Source organism: Molothrus aeneus, unplaced genomic scaffold (assembly GCF_037042795.1).
Source record: "Molothrus aeneus isolate 106 unplaced genomic scaffold, BPBGC_Maene_1.0 scaffold_57, whole genome shotgun sequence".
Lineage (NCBI taxonomy): Eukaryota > Metazoa > Chordata > Aves > Passeriformes > Icteridae > Molothrus > Molothrus aeneus.
The window spans coordinates 432,892-448,900 of NW_027099209.1; the positions used below are offsets into that span (position 1 = coordinate 432,892).

Genomic DNA, 16,009 nt, shown 5'->3' on the forward strand with positions numbered 1-16,009 from the left:
TGGTAAAATGCTGTGGGCTAGAACAGACTAATGAAATGTAAGGAGGCTTATTTTGTTACAGACAAAGAGAGTTGTTACCTGGTGCTTTGGTACCAATATTCAAGCAGGATTCTTCCTGTGGAAATTCAGTAGCTCCTCCGGGAGTATGTGTTTGATGGTGATGTGAAAATCTGTGCTTGTTTTGCTAAGGAACTTGGAATGAATGCTTTAAATCAGCATACAGCAAGTGTCTTGACTGCAGTGGATCAAAATAAATTTTTGTCTAAGGCTTAGTCCCTTGAACAAACACTGCTGTGACATTTGCTGTTGTAGCTCAAATGAAAACTCCAAGTTCCAAGTAAAAATTTCACAGTTAACGCAACAATTCAGAAGCTCATATTTAGTGTTCAGTCATTTGGACTTCTAGGGCAGTTCTGGAGTGGTTGTTCAACAAATCACTGCCCTGAATTACTGCAGAATTTCTGTCCTGTTGTGTTGGTTGATGGCGATGTTTGCAGTATTGTAGAACAAATGTGCCAGTGAAATGCATTTCACCTGTATCTTTTCAAGTGTTTTAAACGAGAGTGTCTCAATTGTCCATTTTGTGCTGAAGTGCACTGCAAAACAGCTTGTGTGCTTGTTGATGCTTCTTAAAAGCATCCTCCTAAGGAAGGAGGATGTATGTAACAGCTTGTTTAAATGACAAGTGCAAGCTGTGTGTTTATACAGCTGCAGGATCTTAAAGCATGAGCATGGTTTTAATCTGTAAGGCCAAACTTTACCTGAAGGTCAAGTTAAAATATGTTAAAAAAAAAGGCAGAGTGTGCATGGCTGACATGTACATTTTGAGAGGGTAATTCAGTTCATGTAACTCAGGTCATCTCCTATGGCCTGCTCCAGACAACTAATTTGTGTACCATCCTTAAACAAAAAAACCTCAAACAAAACAAAACAAACCCCAAAAAACCAAACAAAACCCCAAAACAAAACAAGCCTTCAAAAAGTATTTTGGAAAATGTAAATAAGCAAATAGAAACAGGAAGGTCTTGTATGAAAGCAATTAAAGTATTCTGAATATATGAAACTGTTTAAAGGGATGCTTTACCATGGTTTCATGTTTAGTAGCTTTAGGTTTCAGACTGGAACAGTAATCAGTGATAGTGAACTCTCTTTTACCAAATGGATCTCCTCCCTTCATCCCAACAGGGTTATTACTGTGTTCTCTCTGTGCAGGCGCTGTTCAAGTCTCAGAGTGGGGGACAGGAACCAGGGGCTGTTGGTAGGTTTTAAGAAAAGTTTTCTGGCTAAGTGCAACATAAACCAATGCCTTCCTATTGGCTAACATGCTGCTCAAATTGAATTTTTAGAAGTTGTGTGGTTTTAATTTGATTGCTCCAGTAGAAAAGGACAGCAGTCAAGCTGCGAGGTTGTGCAACGTGTTAAATTCTGAAGTGAAATAAGAAATGGATTTATTGTATAAGAGACTAAAATGTTTGTAATGATACATAGAACAGTTAAATATTGTCCACGTTACTGGATAAGCAAAGCAACATCTTGGAAGAGCCTTGCTGGACAGGCTGCCCCCCTCCCACGTTCTGTTTTAGTTTGAGCTTGTGCCACTTACCAAGCTGAAAGGTGCCTTTCCAACACTGGGTGAGAATTCAGGATTTCTCACCTCTGTTTCCACCTGGCCCACAATGAAAAACGCAGTTATATTAGCAGGTAGGCTCTCTCAATTAGCAGCCTGCTAATTAACTCTGTGTTTGATTGTTCTGCTTCTGTACAGTGTTGCCAACAAGCAATTGAGCAGTTCCTCCAGCCAGAGCCATGGTTCTGCTCCTGCCCAGAAGGAGGCTCGGGCTGAGCCATGGCTGCATTGACACCAGAAGCAGCTGGCAGAGCTGTAGTGTGAACTGGGTTGGTTCTGTCCCTCCAGAAGGTGAAATGATTACCTGCAGCCTTTGCTGCCAAAGGCTGAGGTGTGTGAGCTGATAAAAACAGCTCAGCCACGAGGGTTTGCAGGCACACTGCCTTCTCTGTGCAGACCTCAGGCCACAGAATGCACTTCTCAGAGTTACAGCCAAGCCTGCTCATCGGTTTCCAGCCACTGATACGTGTAAATAAGAAAAAAATGCAACCCCCCTTTATGTTCTTACATCATGTTTTCTGTAGTGACAACATGCTGAAATGGAATATCCCTTCATGTTAGTTAAAAATTTAAATAACCAACAATTTCCCTTTATGTTTTCTAGTCGTAATTTCAGGTAAGAGGTAAACGAGCTGTGACAAAAAGTTCATCTGTAGGGTGTCCTAACAATCCCTTTGTAAGATCATCTTGATCTTTTAGCCTTGCTTGGTCACTACCTCAGTTTCTCCAAAAAAAATGTCTAAATAGATCATATACATGTCTAAAATAGTTGCTCTGGGCCTGTCTAGAAAGTGCATTCTTCATGTTTAACAGTTTTCTAAGGCATCAGTTTTGTTTGCTGGAATGTTAATAACCTGACTTGTGGATGCAGAGTGATCTTGTTATAGTTCTTAGAGTTTACTTCAGTCATAACCATCCATTCTGGAAATGTGCTCTGCCAGTTCCTTTATTACCCTGCTCTCCTCCTGTAGGGCATAACTAAACTATTGAGCTTTTCTCTGTTCAACCTCTTAAAACTTCCACTCACCTCACTTCAGCCAGCTCAAGCTTGTTACTGTTTCTGTGGGGTGAAAACAATGAAACTTCATTAAGGGGGCAAAACCTTGGCTTAGTCTAAACCATTAATGGTAACGTAATTAACTTTAGTGCAGCTCTGGCAGGTTACATCTGCCCTGGCAGTGCTACAGGAGGGTAAACTGGGGACACAGTCTTGCCCAGAACACCACCATTTGTTGTGGTTGTATTCAATCCCTGAATTGACTACTTACAGCATTCCATTTTTTTTTAAATTTTATTTATTACATGAAGCTCCAAAATCTTTCATCAGACCTGGCTTGTTCTGCTTTTCTGCTTTCTCTCTTATTTTACCAGAGTGTTCACAAAGGAGAACACTCACACATAAAACAGTTCACAACACCAACAATGAACAAATACCAGGAAAATCTGGGCACCAAAAAGATTCCCAAATACACCCAGCAGAATTTCCAGTTTCCCTTTTGTTACAGACGAATAGAATAGCTACAGTAAATGGCAGGGGCATTAATTTGGTGCTTCTGTCCACTCTTGTCTGTTGTGACTCTGCCACCACTGAGTTACCACAGACTTAAAACCTGGAGCACGATGTTTCCCTTTAATCTTTCTCATGGTCCTTCCAAGAAAAAGGTCTGATTGTAGCAAAATAAATTCTATTTGTGATTAGCAATCAGGCAATCCTGGTATAATCCTGTGTTACCTTCCTGGGCTTACACGTAACCTGCCAATCTGAAAGGGGACATATCCCCTCCATCCTTCCCCTTCTTTCCTTTCTTCCAGAGAAACCTTCCACATATCTCTGTAGTCAAACAGAGTAGAAAGAATTTGTATAACATAATAAACTCATGTCTTTGGTCCCAGGTGTAATCCCTGAGGCCTTTGAGGGCCCTTCTCTGCTAGAAATACAGAGCAGCCAGTGTCTGTCCCTCTTCTTTGTCTCTTGTATCTGTGTGTATTGACTTAGGAAATGTAAAATGAGAACAAATGCCTTGCAATGTGGCCATTCTGTTCTCTCTCATGCCTGTATCTGTCACCAGTTGCTAACAACTTTTTCTTTCTATATAGCATCTGCTTCAAGTGTGGATTTTAGCATTTGTTTGCAGAAAACCTTAATTTATCTTTCTATCTGTCCTATAAAAGACTGAGATGCTCTGAACTCCTGTGCTGCTGTTCTCTTTTTTTAGCTCTCCAGTGAGGTGTTATCCACAGATGAAACAGTCTAATCAGAGCTGATGGCCATATTCAAGCCAATCCCAGGGTGTCTATCTTCCTCTTTGAAGACCCTCAGAAACAGAAGGAAAAACAGAAGGAAAAAGTCACATGATGAGACAATAATCAGTTGTATTTGCATATTTCCTCTTCAATACTTAACCAATATTTAAGCAATTAATTGTTAATTTAGACCAACTTTTAAAATGTTGTGTTGCTTCCTGCATGAAAGGAGATCCTTTCAAAGCCACCATGGGGTCAGCCTATTCAGCATATTTCTCTTTGCCATTAGCTTTTGGGTGAAAGTGCTGCTTCTGTGTAGAGGCCACAAATCCTGTTTGTGCTTCCTGTTGCAGAATGTTCATTACACAAGCAGTCAGCAGCTCCACGTGGGTGTTCTGAGCCCCACCATCGGCGACGATGACAACAGATGCCTGGTGGATGTCAACAGCAGGCCCAGGCTCATTGAATGCAATTATGCCAAAGCCAAGAGAATGAAGCTTTACTGGCAATTTACTCAGGTAATTTTTGCCCAGCAGCCATTTCAGAAAGTTTTAAAGCTCTGTTTCTGTGTTGAAGTGTGAGTAATCTGTTTATTAGCAGAACAGAACCAGATTTATCCTCGCTTGCTTTGCACAGAGCCAGGAAGCTCTGTGCAGGTTTAGTTTTGATCCCAATGTCAGCTACCTCAGTAGGGTACAAAACTTGTATTATATTTTCTGAGTTCACCATGAATAACTCCTAAGGCACAGCACTGTTATGGGGAGTGGGAAAAAAAGGTTATTTCAGTGGAGTCAAATGCAAAATAACCTATTTCGGAAAGAGGAACAGAAATCTGTATGGTTTTCTTTTAGAAGTAGCTGTCACAAATGGTGGTAGTGGATCATTGGTGCTAACAGCCTCATAATGAGCTAGTTCTGCAGTTTCTTTTGTAAAAAGGCTCAGGCTTTTACACATGAGTGTGAGAGAGGCAGAAAGAGGCTCGAGGAAAGGCTGAGAGGTGCTTTCACAGGGATGAGAATGCTGATAGGACACTAAGGCCGGGCCTGGTGTCTGCATTCCTAACTGATTTAGAAACATGAGGGAGAATAAACAAGCCCCAGAAGTTCTGGGGCTGGAAAAGGTGCTCCAACACTTAGGGAGATCACTCTGGTTTAGCTAAGAGGAAACAGCAGGGTGACTCAAGGCATCTCAGTGCTTCCACAGTGGAACACTTCCAACCACTGGAACCTGTTTTGGCTTCAGGCTAACCTATACCCTGAGGACAAAACAGGTTCCAATGGTTGGAAGCCAAAGACAGTCAAATTCTGTTTTTCAAAGAAAGATGAGTTTTTCCTAAGGTAAGTTTAACACAGTGGAACTTTGCCATGTCAGGTGCTGGCATGCTGGTGACTCAATGAAATGAAATGACATTACTAAGTCATTACATGTCTAGTGTGAGTTTGCTGGTATCATAGTTGCTCCTCTGCAGTTTTGAGTCAACAAATCTAGTTGGGTACTCCAGCCCACAGGCTGAGGCTCACCATTAAAAGCAATTTTTTTCCTACGTTTAATTTTTCTGTAACATCCATGTGGATTTGCAAATATCTTTTCTGTCAACTCAATAATTTCTTTAATAGCCATTATCCATATCCTTTAGGACATTTGTAATACAGTTAGTATCAATCTTGGTGCAGAAAGCATCTGGACATTAATCATTAAAGCATAGTATTAGCTTATTTTGTATTTATACTTGAAAGTTGTCTAGGTCTGTAGGAGGTAACTCTCAAGCAATAGATCTTAAATCCCTAAGTTGGCCACTCAAGGGCAAAGTTTCAATTATATTTTGTCACAAATTTTAACACTAGTCTTTTCATGAGGGGAGCCTCACTGTATCCATCTCTGATTTTTTTATACCAATTCTAAAAAGTATAATTAAAATTGAAGAGTATTTCAGTAACATTTTAGCATGGTTCACCTCTCCAGTGATTGCACTGTATACCCCAAGGTTTTGGTGACAATTAATGGTTTCTACGCCAGGATACTACTGCTATTTCATAATACTGATTATGTTAGATCTTACTGTGGGGGCAGGGGACAGCAGCAGAAGGCCTTGATAATTTAGCTGTTAAAATCTTTAAAAATGGGATTCAGCAGTATCAGGACTGTTGCAATTCCGTGTTCCAGCTACAATCTCTCAAGGAAGGTGCAGCACTGGTAAACTCAACTCTGTGGCCTCCCTCTTCCTTCTGCAAAGGAACATCTCCCTGAGAGAAGTGAAAGCTAGTTAGTTGTTTGTTCATGATAAATTAAGAGACAAATGAAAGAATTAAAAGTTTTCTGTTCAGAAAGGATTTTGCTAAGCCCAATGCAATTAAAATGTCATTATTGCTCAATGGGGTACCTTCTGTAAGTTAGAAGAAAGTTAATGAATGTAATCAGGGCTTGCCAAGATCACTGATGAACTCCATTTGCAGTGCACCCATTTAGCCTGGTGAACAGATGTATTTGTGTGGCCATCTTGGAAGTTCTCTCTAAAAAGACTTTTCATTACATCTTTAAAGCTCTGGTTTTTCTTTTCCATATGTGCAGTGAGCAGGACTACTGTGAGTATCATACTGATGCTTATATTGCCTTGAAATTTGTGAACCATTAATTAAAATGTAGATGCTGGTTGTAGCCTTTTGTAGCACTTTGTTTTAGCTGGAGCTGTGCTTTGACTTCTCTGGGCTCTTGGGCCATTCCATGGGAATGTCTGATGGTGTAGGTATGTAAAAATACAGCAGGGCAAGTGGGGAACTGTGTGAGAAGGGGAACAGGAAACAGACTGAGCACCCAAAGTAGGATAAACCAGCTGAACTAGATTTCCCTGACCAGCACAAAAAACTACATTTTTCCTGACAGACATTTATGGTAAATTAGTTTGAATGAGGAAGCACTACAGTCTGAGAGGCCCCACAACAATCTGTGATGGGACATGTACAGCAGTCTGGTTGATAGAAAACTGCACAGCTTTTAAAAAAAAATATCCTTCAGGTAACACTTTGATCCTCCTTTGTACTATGTTATGATGAGTGAATTCCATATGGCAAAAGTAGAAGATGGGTTACCCTCAGTTAGGGGACTCCTTGCTTCTGTAGATCTATTACAGAACTATTTAATTAATTATTAAGTCACATCTTTTAGATCAGAAATATGTGTATACACACCTACATATATATATGTTGTGCATATATATCAAATTTTTTTTTTTTTTATTTTATCTTTTACTTTGGTTTTAAAATTTTAAATTCCCTGGCTATCTTCAGTTGCAGGCAGTTGGAGTCAGGCAGCCAGGTGTCCACTGCTACTTTGTGGACAAAACTGTGGTTTGATGGGCAAGCACTTGGAGGGAATCACTGCCTCTGGTGTCTTTGTCCTGTACAGAAACGTGCATTGAGCATTCAAAGCTTGTAGTGTGTGTTTGTATAATCAGGATCTCTCTGAGCACATTTCCATGCTCCACAGTTTTGTACAGCTGCCAAATGCAATGAGACCCAATAAAATGCAGGCTTTGGTGGCATTCTTGCTTGCAAAGCATCTTCAAGTGTTTACAACAGTAATTATGTCAAATTATGTAAATTAGCCCAGAAAAGAGTCCCATCAACTGGGTGGTGTTCAAGAATTTGATTGTTCAGGCTGTTTGTCAAGTCTTCTCTTAGAGAAATGTTTGTTTTGGAAATACTTTTATGCTGGAATGTTTTCTAGGTGTTTGATAGCTCACCTAGTTCAGTCTGTCTCATCACTTTTTCATTTAATCAGAACCAAGCCAGAGCTTCCAGCAAAAAGCCCAGTAAGTGATCAGAAATTACATAAGGCAGAGGAGATAGAGGCAAGAATTATTTGGTAGAAAAAGGTCAGAATTTTAGTAAAATAAGATTTGAAACATGGTCTCAAGGAAGCTGCTTTGTCATCATGAAGCATGAGGAAAGCAAAACCTCAGGCTGTCAGCAGGTTTTGGCCAGGAGCAGGTGCAGCCACTGCTGGCAGCAGCAGCAGCTCCCATGGAACCAAGGGCTGGGACAAAGCACCAGCTCAGCAGCATTTCTCACTGTGCCCAGTGCTCAGTGTCACTGTCCCCAGTGCTCAGTGTCACTGTCCCCAGAGCTCAGTGAAGCTGTATCCATTGTACAGTGTCTCTGTACCCATTGCTCAGTGTCACTGTCCCCAGTGCTCAGTGTCACTGTCCCCAGTGCCCAGTGCTCAGTGTCACTGTCCCCAGTGCCCAGAGCTCAGTGTCACTGTGCCCAGTGCCCAGTGCTCAGTGTCACTGTCCCCAGTGCCCAGTGCTCAGTGTCGCTGTCCCCAGTGCTCAGTGTCACTGTCCCCAGAGCTCAGTGTCACTGTCCCCAGTGCTCAGTGTCACTGTGCCCAGTGCCCAGTGCTCAGTGTCACTGTCCCCAGAGCTCAGTGTCGCTGTCCCCAGTGCCCAGTGCTCAGTGTCACTGTCCCCATTGTGCAGTGTCACTGTCCCCAGTGCTCAGTGTCACTGTCCCCAGTGCTCAGTGTCACTGTCCCCAGAGCTCAGTGTCACTGTGCCCAGTGCTCAGTGTCTCTGTCCCCAGAGCTCAGTGTCACTGTCCCCAGAGCTCAGTGTCACTGTCCCCAGAGCTCAGTGAAGCTGCTGGGACTGCTGCAGTGATGGTGCTACAGGGTCTGGTCGGTGGCAGAGAAGGGGCTGTGGGAAATGAAGGCCAGAGCACCTGGGCAGGTGAGGCCTCAGGACATCTGTTGGTAGAAACTGCTTGTGGCCATCATATCAGTCCTCTGATAGGATTAGGTTTGTTGATGTTCTGGAGAAGCAGTACATTCTCAGTGCTGCAGCCAGGTTTTTCAGAGAACAAATCCCAAATTTGCAGGATTTTAAGAAGTCTCTCAGTCTCCAATCTGATTTTCCAGCTTTGTTGCTGATGCAGAGTCAGTTGCCTGCCCTACAAGTGAAATTTGTCTCTATGTACCTCACCTGGGTGGCAGTAGATTAGTTGGAAAGTTCATTTACCTCGTTAGGGCTCCTCCAGAGGCATAGCAAAGGCAAAAGGGGAAGTTTTTCTTTAATTACTCTTTATCATGAGCTGTCCTGTTTCTGTTCAGTTGGACAGGGATGTGACCATTCCATTCTAACCAGACAAGCCACGCTCTCAATTTCTGCTGTTGTGAGAAATGCAACAGGGGAGAGCTCTGTGTAAAAAGAGGCAAAAGAAAGGACACCAGGCTGAGCTACAAACTTGGGGTCAATCCTATACAGCTGTTTCATACTTAGTTAATTTCAGTAATTCCACTTCCAGTGTGGTTGCCATAGAAAGGTAGGAAGAATCTGCATCTCTAGGGATGGGCACTCACCACATCCCTCCTGGGAGGGAGAAGATGTGCAGGGCCTGCTCTCAGCACCCTCCTGTTCCCATATCTTCTGATAACATTGCTTGTGCATGGTGTGGAGGACTGTGATTCTAGTCACTGCTGAAGGTTTCCACAGGATGTCTTCCCATTCATAAATGCCTGGAGGGAGTGGTTTATGCTATGGGCAGAAATTGTAAATGAAATTTGTTGCTGATGGCTGTAGTTACAAAATGTATTTCCTAAATGTCATAGTAGGAACTGCTTGGGAAGGAAAAGGGAAGACAGACAAGCATATTAATTACTGAGTTGTTACAGGTATTCCTCAGATAAATATGATGATTTAGATCTTACTTAAATAGGTGTTAGATAAGGAGGTCTGTTTAGCTGTATAAAGAAACAATAGACCTTAAAATGACTGAATTTACGTCTCGTTCCTCCTAAAGGCTTTTGCCTTTAAATTTCTCTTACCCACCTTTATCTAATGAAAATAAAGGTAGTGCAGTGCTAGGTTACCCAGTGCCACAGCCCAGAGAAGCAGAGGAATGCAGCTGCACAGCCAGATGAATCTGGTGGGCTGGGGAGCAAGCAGAGGATCTCTGTACCAATTTCAGATGCCCCCTTGCTGAGCACACAGCATGCAGAAGCAGAGCCCAACACCATTACAGAGCAGCCAAATTGTGATGTCCACTCCTGTTTGCATCCCATCCATTAGCCAAGGACACCAGCATACAAGAGGGATTCATCTCAGCAGAGCTCTGTGTGTCTAAGGGAACAGTGGCCCCCATCCCCTTCATCAGATTCTTCCACTATGAGAGCCACAGGCTGGCAAAGCAGCATCATTGATTTACAAGGAATCTGTATTAATGTGGTATTTCTAATACTCTCAGTATGTCTCTGTAGCTTAAGCCATGCTGTACTGCTACAGAGCTGTGTGATTAGGCAGTGCTGTTTGCCTGGCAGCTCAGAACAGAAAGGGATGGTGATCCTGTTAAAAGAAATTCAGACTTGGATCCTGCAGGAGAAATATAAAGAAAAACAGAACCTAATTATTCCATTCAATGAGCCAACAGACCAGGTTAAGCCCTGTATTTTAGTGAGGCAATCTGATTTTTAAGTAACCAGTGTTGCCAAGTGTGGAGTTTTGAACCTCAGACATAAAAGAGCACTTCCACAAACCCCATGGCTCAGTGTTGGTGTAGAGGTCCCGTGCATCAGCAGCATTTCTAAATTTAGGTCTTCTTTGCTGATTTTTTTTCTCAAATACTACCCCAGCTTGCCTGTACTTCATATTTGAACTAACTGGATAACAGCAGAAGGAATGATGGCTGGAGGATGAGGAAGCTGAACCATTGTTCTGCTTAGACATGACAAAACTGTAGTTCATATTTCAATTTGCATTTTTCTCTCATAAATTGGTCCCTAAATGTGTAACTTAATATTCTTGTCATATTTCAATATGACAATATGAATTTTAAAAAAGGTGCATTAAAATATTTCTTTTTTATTCATCATGGACTAACTAAAAACCTATAAACATTTTTAGTACCATTTATGCAGAATGGAATGGAGAAGTACAAAAATTTAAATGCATACAGGCTTTCTCCATTTTGACTGCAACTTGACCAGTACTTGACTGCAAATGTAAATGCTAAAAACATGCAAAAATATGGAATAGAAATATTACTATACAATATTGTGTTTTAAAAACTGATGTTAGATTTGCTTGGCAGTTACCAACTGATGCTTACCAACTGATGCTAAATTTACTTGTTAATTATTGCCATAGCTAGTGGTAACCCAAATTTCATTGTATCAGTTCAGTTTTCTATTTGGAGTAATTTTCTAGCAGAAAGTTTGAATCTTTGCAAGTAGTTCAGTTTCTGGGTTAAAATGCATTAAGCCTCCTTCTTATGAAGCATTCAGATTAGAAAACTTAGATTAATTAAATACAACACCCACACAAAGGAGATAAAATCATCATTCAGTATTTTTGTTTTCCAAGGGAGTTATTTCTCACAAATAATCTCATCTAAACCCCATAAACCTTTGCAAGTCCATTAACATGTCTGGGAAAAATATAAAAATCTTGGGTTTCCTAGTTGTGCTGAAAGGAGTTTCTCATTTATCTGGCTGAAGAAGAGTAACTAGGTATAACCTATGCTAAGGCTGGTAAATAGCAATGTGAAGTTGTGTTCTTCACATCACTTGTGCTATATTAGAACAATATTTTCATCCATGGAGAGAAAAAGAGAAAGAACAAGGCAGTGAGGTGCTCCTAGGCATGAGCTGCAGCTGCAAGATGTGAATGTGAATAGGTTTGGACCCCTCACTGTCAGCAGGACACTGAGATGCTGGGAGGTGTCCAGAGAAGGGCAGCAGAGCTGGTGACAGGTCTGGAGCACGAGGCTGAGGGAGATGGGGATGTGGTGTTTGTGAGGGTCCCCAGGACGAGGTGAGAGATGAAAATCTGACTCCATGTTCTCAGAGGGCTGATTTATTATGATATGCTATGCTGTTACTCTATTCTACTCTATTCTATTCTAGAATGCTATACTAAAACTATACTAAAGAAAGAGAAAGGATATATCAGAAGGCTTCACAAGAATGAATAATAATAAAATCTTGAGACTCCTCAGAGCCTCAACACAGCTGGACCATGATTGGTCATTAAATTAAAACAATTCACATGGAACCAATCAAACATTCACCTGTTGGTAAACAATGCCCAAGCCACATTCCAAAGCAGCAAACACAGGAGCAGCCATCAGATAATTATTGTTTTCATTCCTCCCTGAGGCTTCTCAGCTTCCCAGGAGAAAATCCTGGGCAAAGAGGATTTTTCAAAAAATGCCATGGTGGCATGAGGGTGTATAGTCAGAAGAAAAGGAGGCTCCTGGGGCCCTCATTGCTCTTTGTGAGGGGAGGCTGTAGCCAGGTGGGTGTTGGTATCTTTTCTCAGTGCTAGGAGGAGAGGAAATGGCCTCGAGCTGTGCCAGAGGAGGTTTAGATTGGATATCAGGGAAGGGTTGTCAGGCAGGGGAATAGGCTGCCCAGGGAAGTGGTGCAGTCCCCATTCCTGGATATTGAAAAGACACCTAAAAGTGGCACTTAGGGACATGGCTTGGTTTGGTTATGAAATTGATAGTGTTGAATTAATAGTTGAACTCAGTGATCTAAAAGGACACTTCTGTAATTCTAGGTACCACAGTGATACTACTTTTATTAAAACCAAATAGGAAGGCAAAACCTAGGAATATACAATTTGCTGCATCACAGATCACAAAATTAATTAAGTGGATTATTTACCTACTCCAGAAGACTGTCCCAGGCAATGGGCAGTGCTTGCTGTTTCACAGAAATGAGCTGTTGTGAGCCAGCAAGTCACTGTAAGTCCAAGAGGAGGATTTCCTTCTTGACCCCTGATTTGCTCTCTTCGAGAAGATTGAGGCTTGGTTTGTCTGAATGATCATCTCAGCATGCCTAAAAAGAGTTATCAGCACTCTTAAAATTAACTCAGCCATCAAAAACATCTAGTCAGTCACTGAGCACTGATGTCTGAGACAGGGAATTCAACAGGTTTCCTGTACTCTGATAAATCACCATAGCTGTAGCAAATTTTTAACCTAACACTTATTTTTTCCTTAGAAGCTTTGTTCACCAGTTCCTCACTGCTATTCACAGGTATGCATACTTTGGAACACTAAAGGCAGGTCCCACTAATGTCCATTCCCCTACTAAGCAAAGTCCTGGTTTTATTTCACGTTACTGTATTTTGTAATTCCCCACCATCTGAACAGTCCATCACACTTCAAAACAGCTTTGTTGCCTTCCTCTGGCTTACACTTTGAACATCTTGAAGCCAGCCTAGATCACAGCAGATAAATCAAGCCTGAGTTGTTTGCAGAAATAATTTGTGTAATCTCAGAATGAAAAAGGTAACTTTTCTGAGAGTTTCACAAAATGCAGTACTAAAACAAATAAAGCAAATGTCTCCAGCACTCCTGTTTTTTTCTTGGTTGTATCAAGGTATTGTTTCACTACAAAAGCAGCTGTTGCATGGCACAATAAATGAAAAGATAGGAAAGAATTCTGGATTTAGTTAGAGAAGAATTACCCTGCAGAAAACATTGGGCAAAGCATTAACTTTGGATATTTTCCATAGGTTAAGTCTCAGATATGACTCCAGAAGTGTTTAAAATGCAGGATTTGCCTATATCCAACTCTTGTACTAGAGGGAGTATAAAATGTAGCAGTTGTTGCTGTGAGCTGACATGGTTTAGAAACACATCTTAAGTTCTCGTTTAGTGCTTGAGTGTCAGAGCTGGAGCACGAAGTAGCCAGTGAGCACTGAATGTGGTGGGTTCTGCATATGGAGGTTTCTGAGTGCTGCCCAGTAGCATAAGCAGGCAGATTAGGGCAAGGGAAGACACAAAAGACAAGTGTGAACATCATCCCCTTTAGTGATGAGGAAAATAAAATCAGAAATACCCATCTGTGAATCATCCCTCATCAGCATGCATCTCTGCAGCTTACTCCTTCAAGTTCCCAAACAGGCAGTTCTTCCTGAGTGCTGGTAGGGGTTACTCAGGACAGCTGTGGTCAGAAAAGCCCAGCACAGCATCCTCAGCTGCAGGGCATCAAGCCAGTCCTTCCTTTTCAGAAATGGCTTGCCAGGTAACCCTGGCTCTCAGAACATCAACACAACACAGCATCATCTGGGTTTGCTGCCACATAAAAACCAAACAATGCATGCAGCTCTAAGTTCTGCATTTCCCATCGTTATCAGGGCCATGTAGGGATAAAGGATTCCCTTTTTAATCTGCTTTCCACTCTGCCACAGCCACCCCCCAGCCCTGAGACAGTGTTCAATAATTAATTACAAAAATCTCATCATAGACCTAGAATAGCTGTTTCTGCGTGTTTTTCTAGCATGTCAGGAAGATTTCCTGGCCACTGCTGATAGAATAATAATTCATGTTTACTTTCTGTAAAATATCTTAGTCTGGCTAATGTATTCTTCTCCAAAACTTCTGGTTTTGTAGTCTTATCCCAATTTTCTGTAGTGAAACACATTTCCAGCTGTGATATCCTGAAGAGCTTCTTGGTATTTCAGTAAAGGCTTGAATTTAATTATTTCCAAGTTATTATTTTCCTAATCTTGCTATTACCAGGACTGCAACCTGTTAGAAATCTGTGATATTTTTTTTTATATGTGGAGAAATGTTAGTGATAGGTATAGATCCACGTGTTCCATTTCTGATTTTTATGCCGCATCTCTCTAATTTTTTTTCTATTCCAATTACATTCTCTGATTGAAGCTGCATTTCCTTGTACCAGGTTTAATTGCTTTTATTTTAATACCTCAATTAACAGTATAGTGTATTTCTACATCCTGGAGAGAGTAAGCAAATCAGACCATCCAATCTAGAGTAAAGAAAACAGAAAATGATTGCACAGATGTCTAGTTATTAAATCCTGCTCTGGACATGCAGATGAGGCTGCTTCATTTGATTTGTCACAGCTGCAGTATTAAAAATTTAGTGCAGCATTAGGAAAATGTAGCATTTATGATCATGTAAAACCTGAACACTCAGATGTCTTGGGAAAGGAATGAGACAAAATTGTGATGTAGACATTGAAGCTGTGTAACTGTTGAATGGTGTGCCTGATCCCTCTGTCAGAGGATGTTTCACAGTATTTACACACTGAGTACCAGCAAGTGGATGTCAGTGCTTGGGTGGCTACCTGACAACAGAACTTGAGTGCAGGAGGAGGGAAAGAGTTTACATTTCCCTTAAGAAATGGTTTGGCTGATCCCTACTATAACACTACTTAAGTTTTCATTGTACATCATAATTAGTTTTGTTTAGTACTGGAAAAATGAATTCAGATTTTAAGTGAGTCTTGTAAAAATTCTCATGTGCTTAGCTACCCTTTAAATAAAGATCCAAATAGCTGAACAGATAACAATATATTTTTAATATATGAACCTGCTGTATATGATACTTCATATACATAAAAGCAGTTAAATGCACCTCATTTTCACAGTACTCATCTAAAATATATTAGGAAGCATGTGTTTGAGTAAGGGCAGCTATCAATATACTTCAGTGAGAAATATTTGAATTAAAATAGTTCAAGTTAATTGATGAAACATTTGAACAGGAAAAGATATGTTAAAGAGCCTGCTTTACTTCCAGCACACCTGTTAGACAAAGAGTTGGAAAATTTGTCATATTTCTTTGCATTCAAGAAGAAGTTAATTCATTTCCTCTATGTTATATATATCTGTGTCCTTTATACAGCTAAAAAGCAGAAAATCTAAACTGAATAACATCAGCCAATATTTCTAAGAAATGGGCAATACTGAAAATGCATAAATTACTGGATGGGATAAATTATTCCCTTCTTCCTGTGAACATTTTCTTATTGCTTCCACATCCATACAGAGGTGAATCACACGGAGGAAAAAAAATATATATATATTTTTTGTATAATTTGAGTAATTTTCTTTAGGTTTAAATTTGGTGTACTAAGAGTCACTGAAAATGTAGCCCAGTATTCCTGGGAAATGCACAAGGAGATCAAGTGTTCTGTTTGAAGTGGAGATTGTCTCATACACCTCACCATAATTCTTTGATTCAAATGTATCAAAGCAACAGCAAAGATTAGAGTTTCTGCCTCAAAGGCAGAGTGAACATGTAAATATTTGAGGTCACTGGTTGAGGTCCACATAGAAAATTAATAGACTAGAGAATGCAGTGATCTATACAGTGTATGTGATAG

At 40.8% G+C, this 16,009-nt stretch overlaps 1 protein-coding gene across 1 annotated transcript in view; it reads left to right on the top strand.

The window, feature by feature from the left end:
• Positions 1 to 16,009, top strand: part of LOC136571046 (polypeptide N-acetylgalactosaminyltransferase 12-like) — a 48,905-nt gene that overhangs the window by 27,422 nt on the left and 5,474 nt on the right. The window contains exon 8 of the mRNA XM_066571441.1: positions 4,225 to 4,389. Coding sequence (XP_066427538.1) covers positions 4,225 to 4,389 — 165 coding nt within the window. The remainder of the gene's footprint in view (positions 1 to 4,224; positions 4,390 to 16,009) is intronic.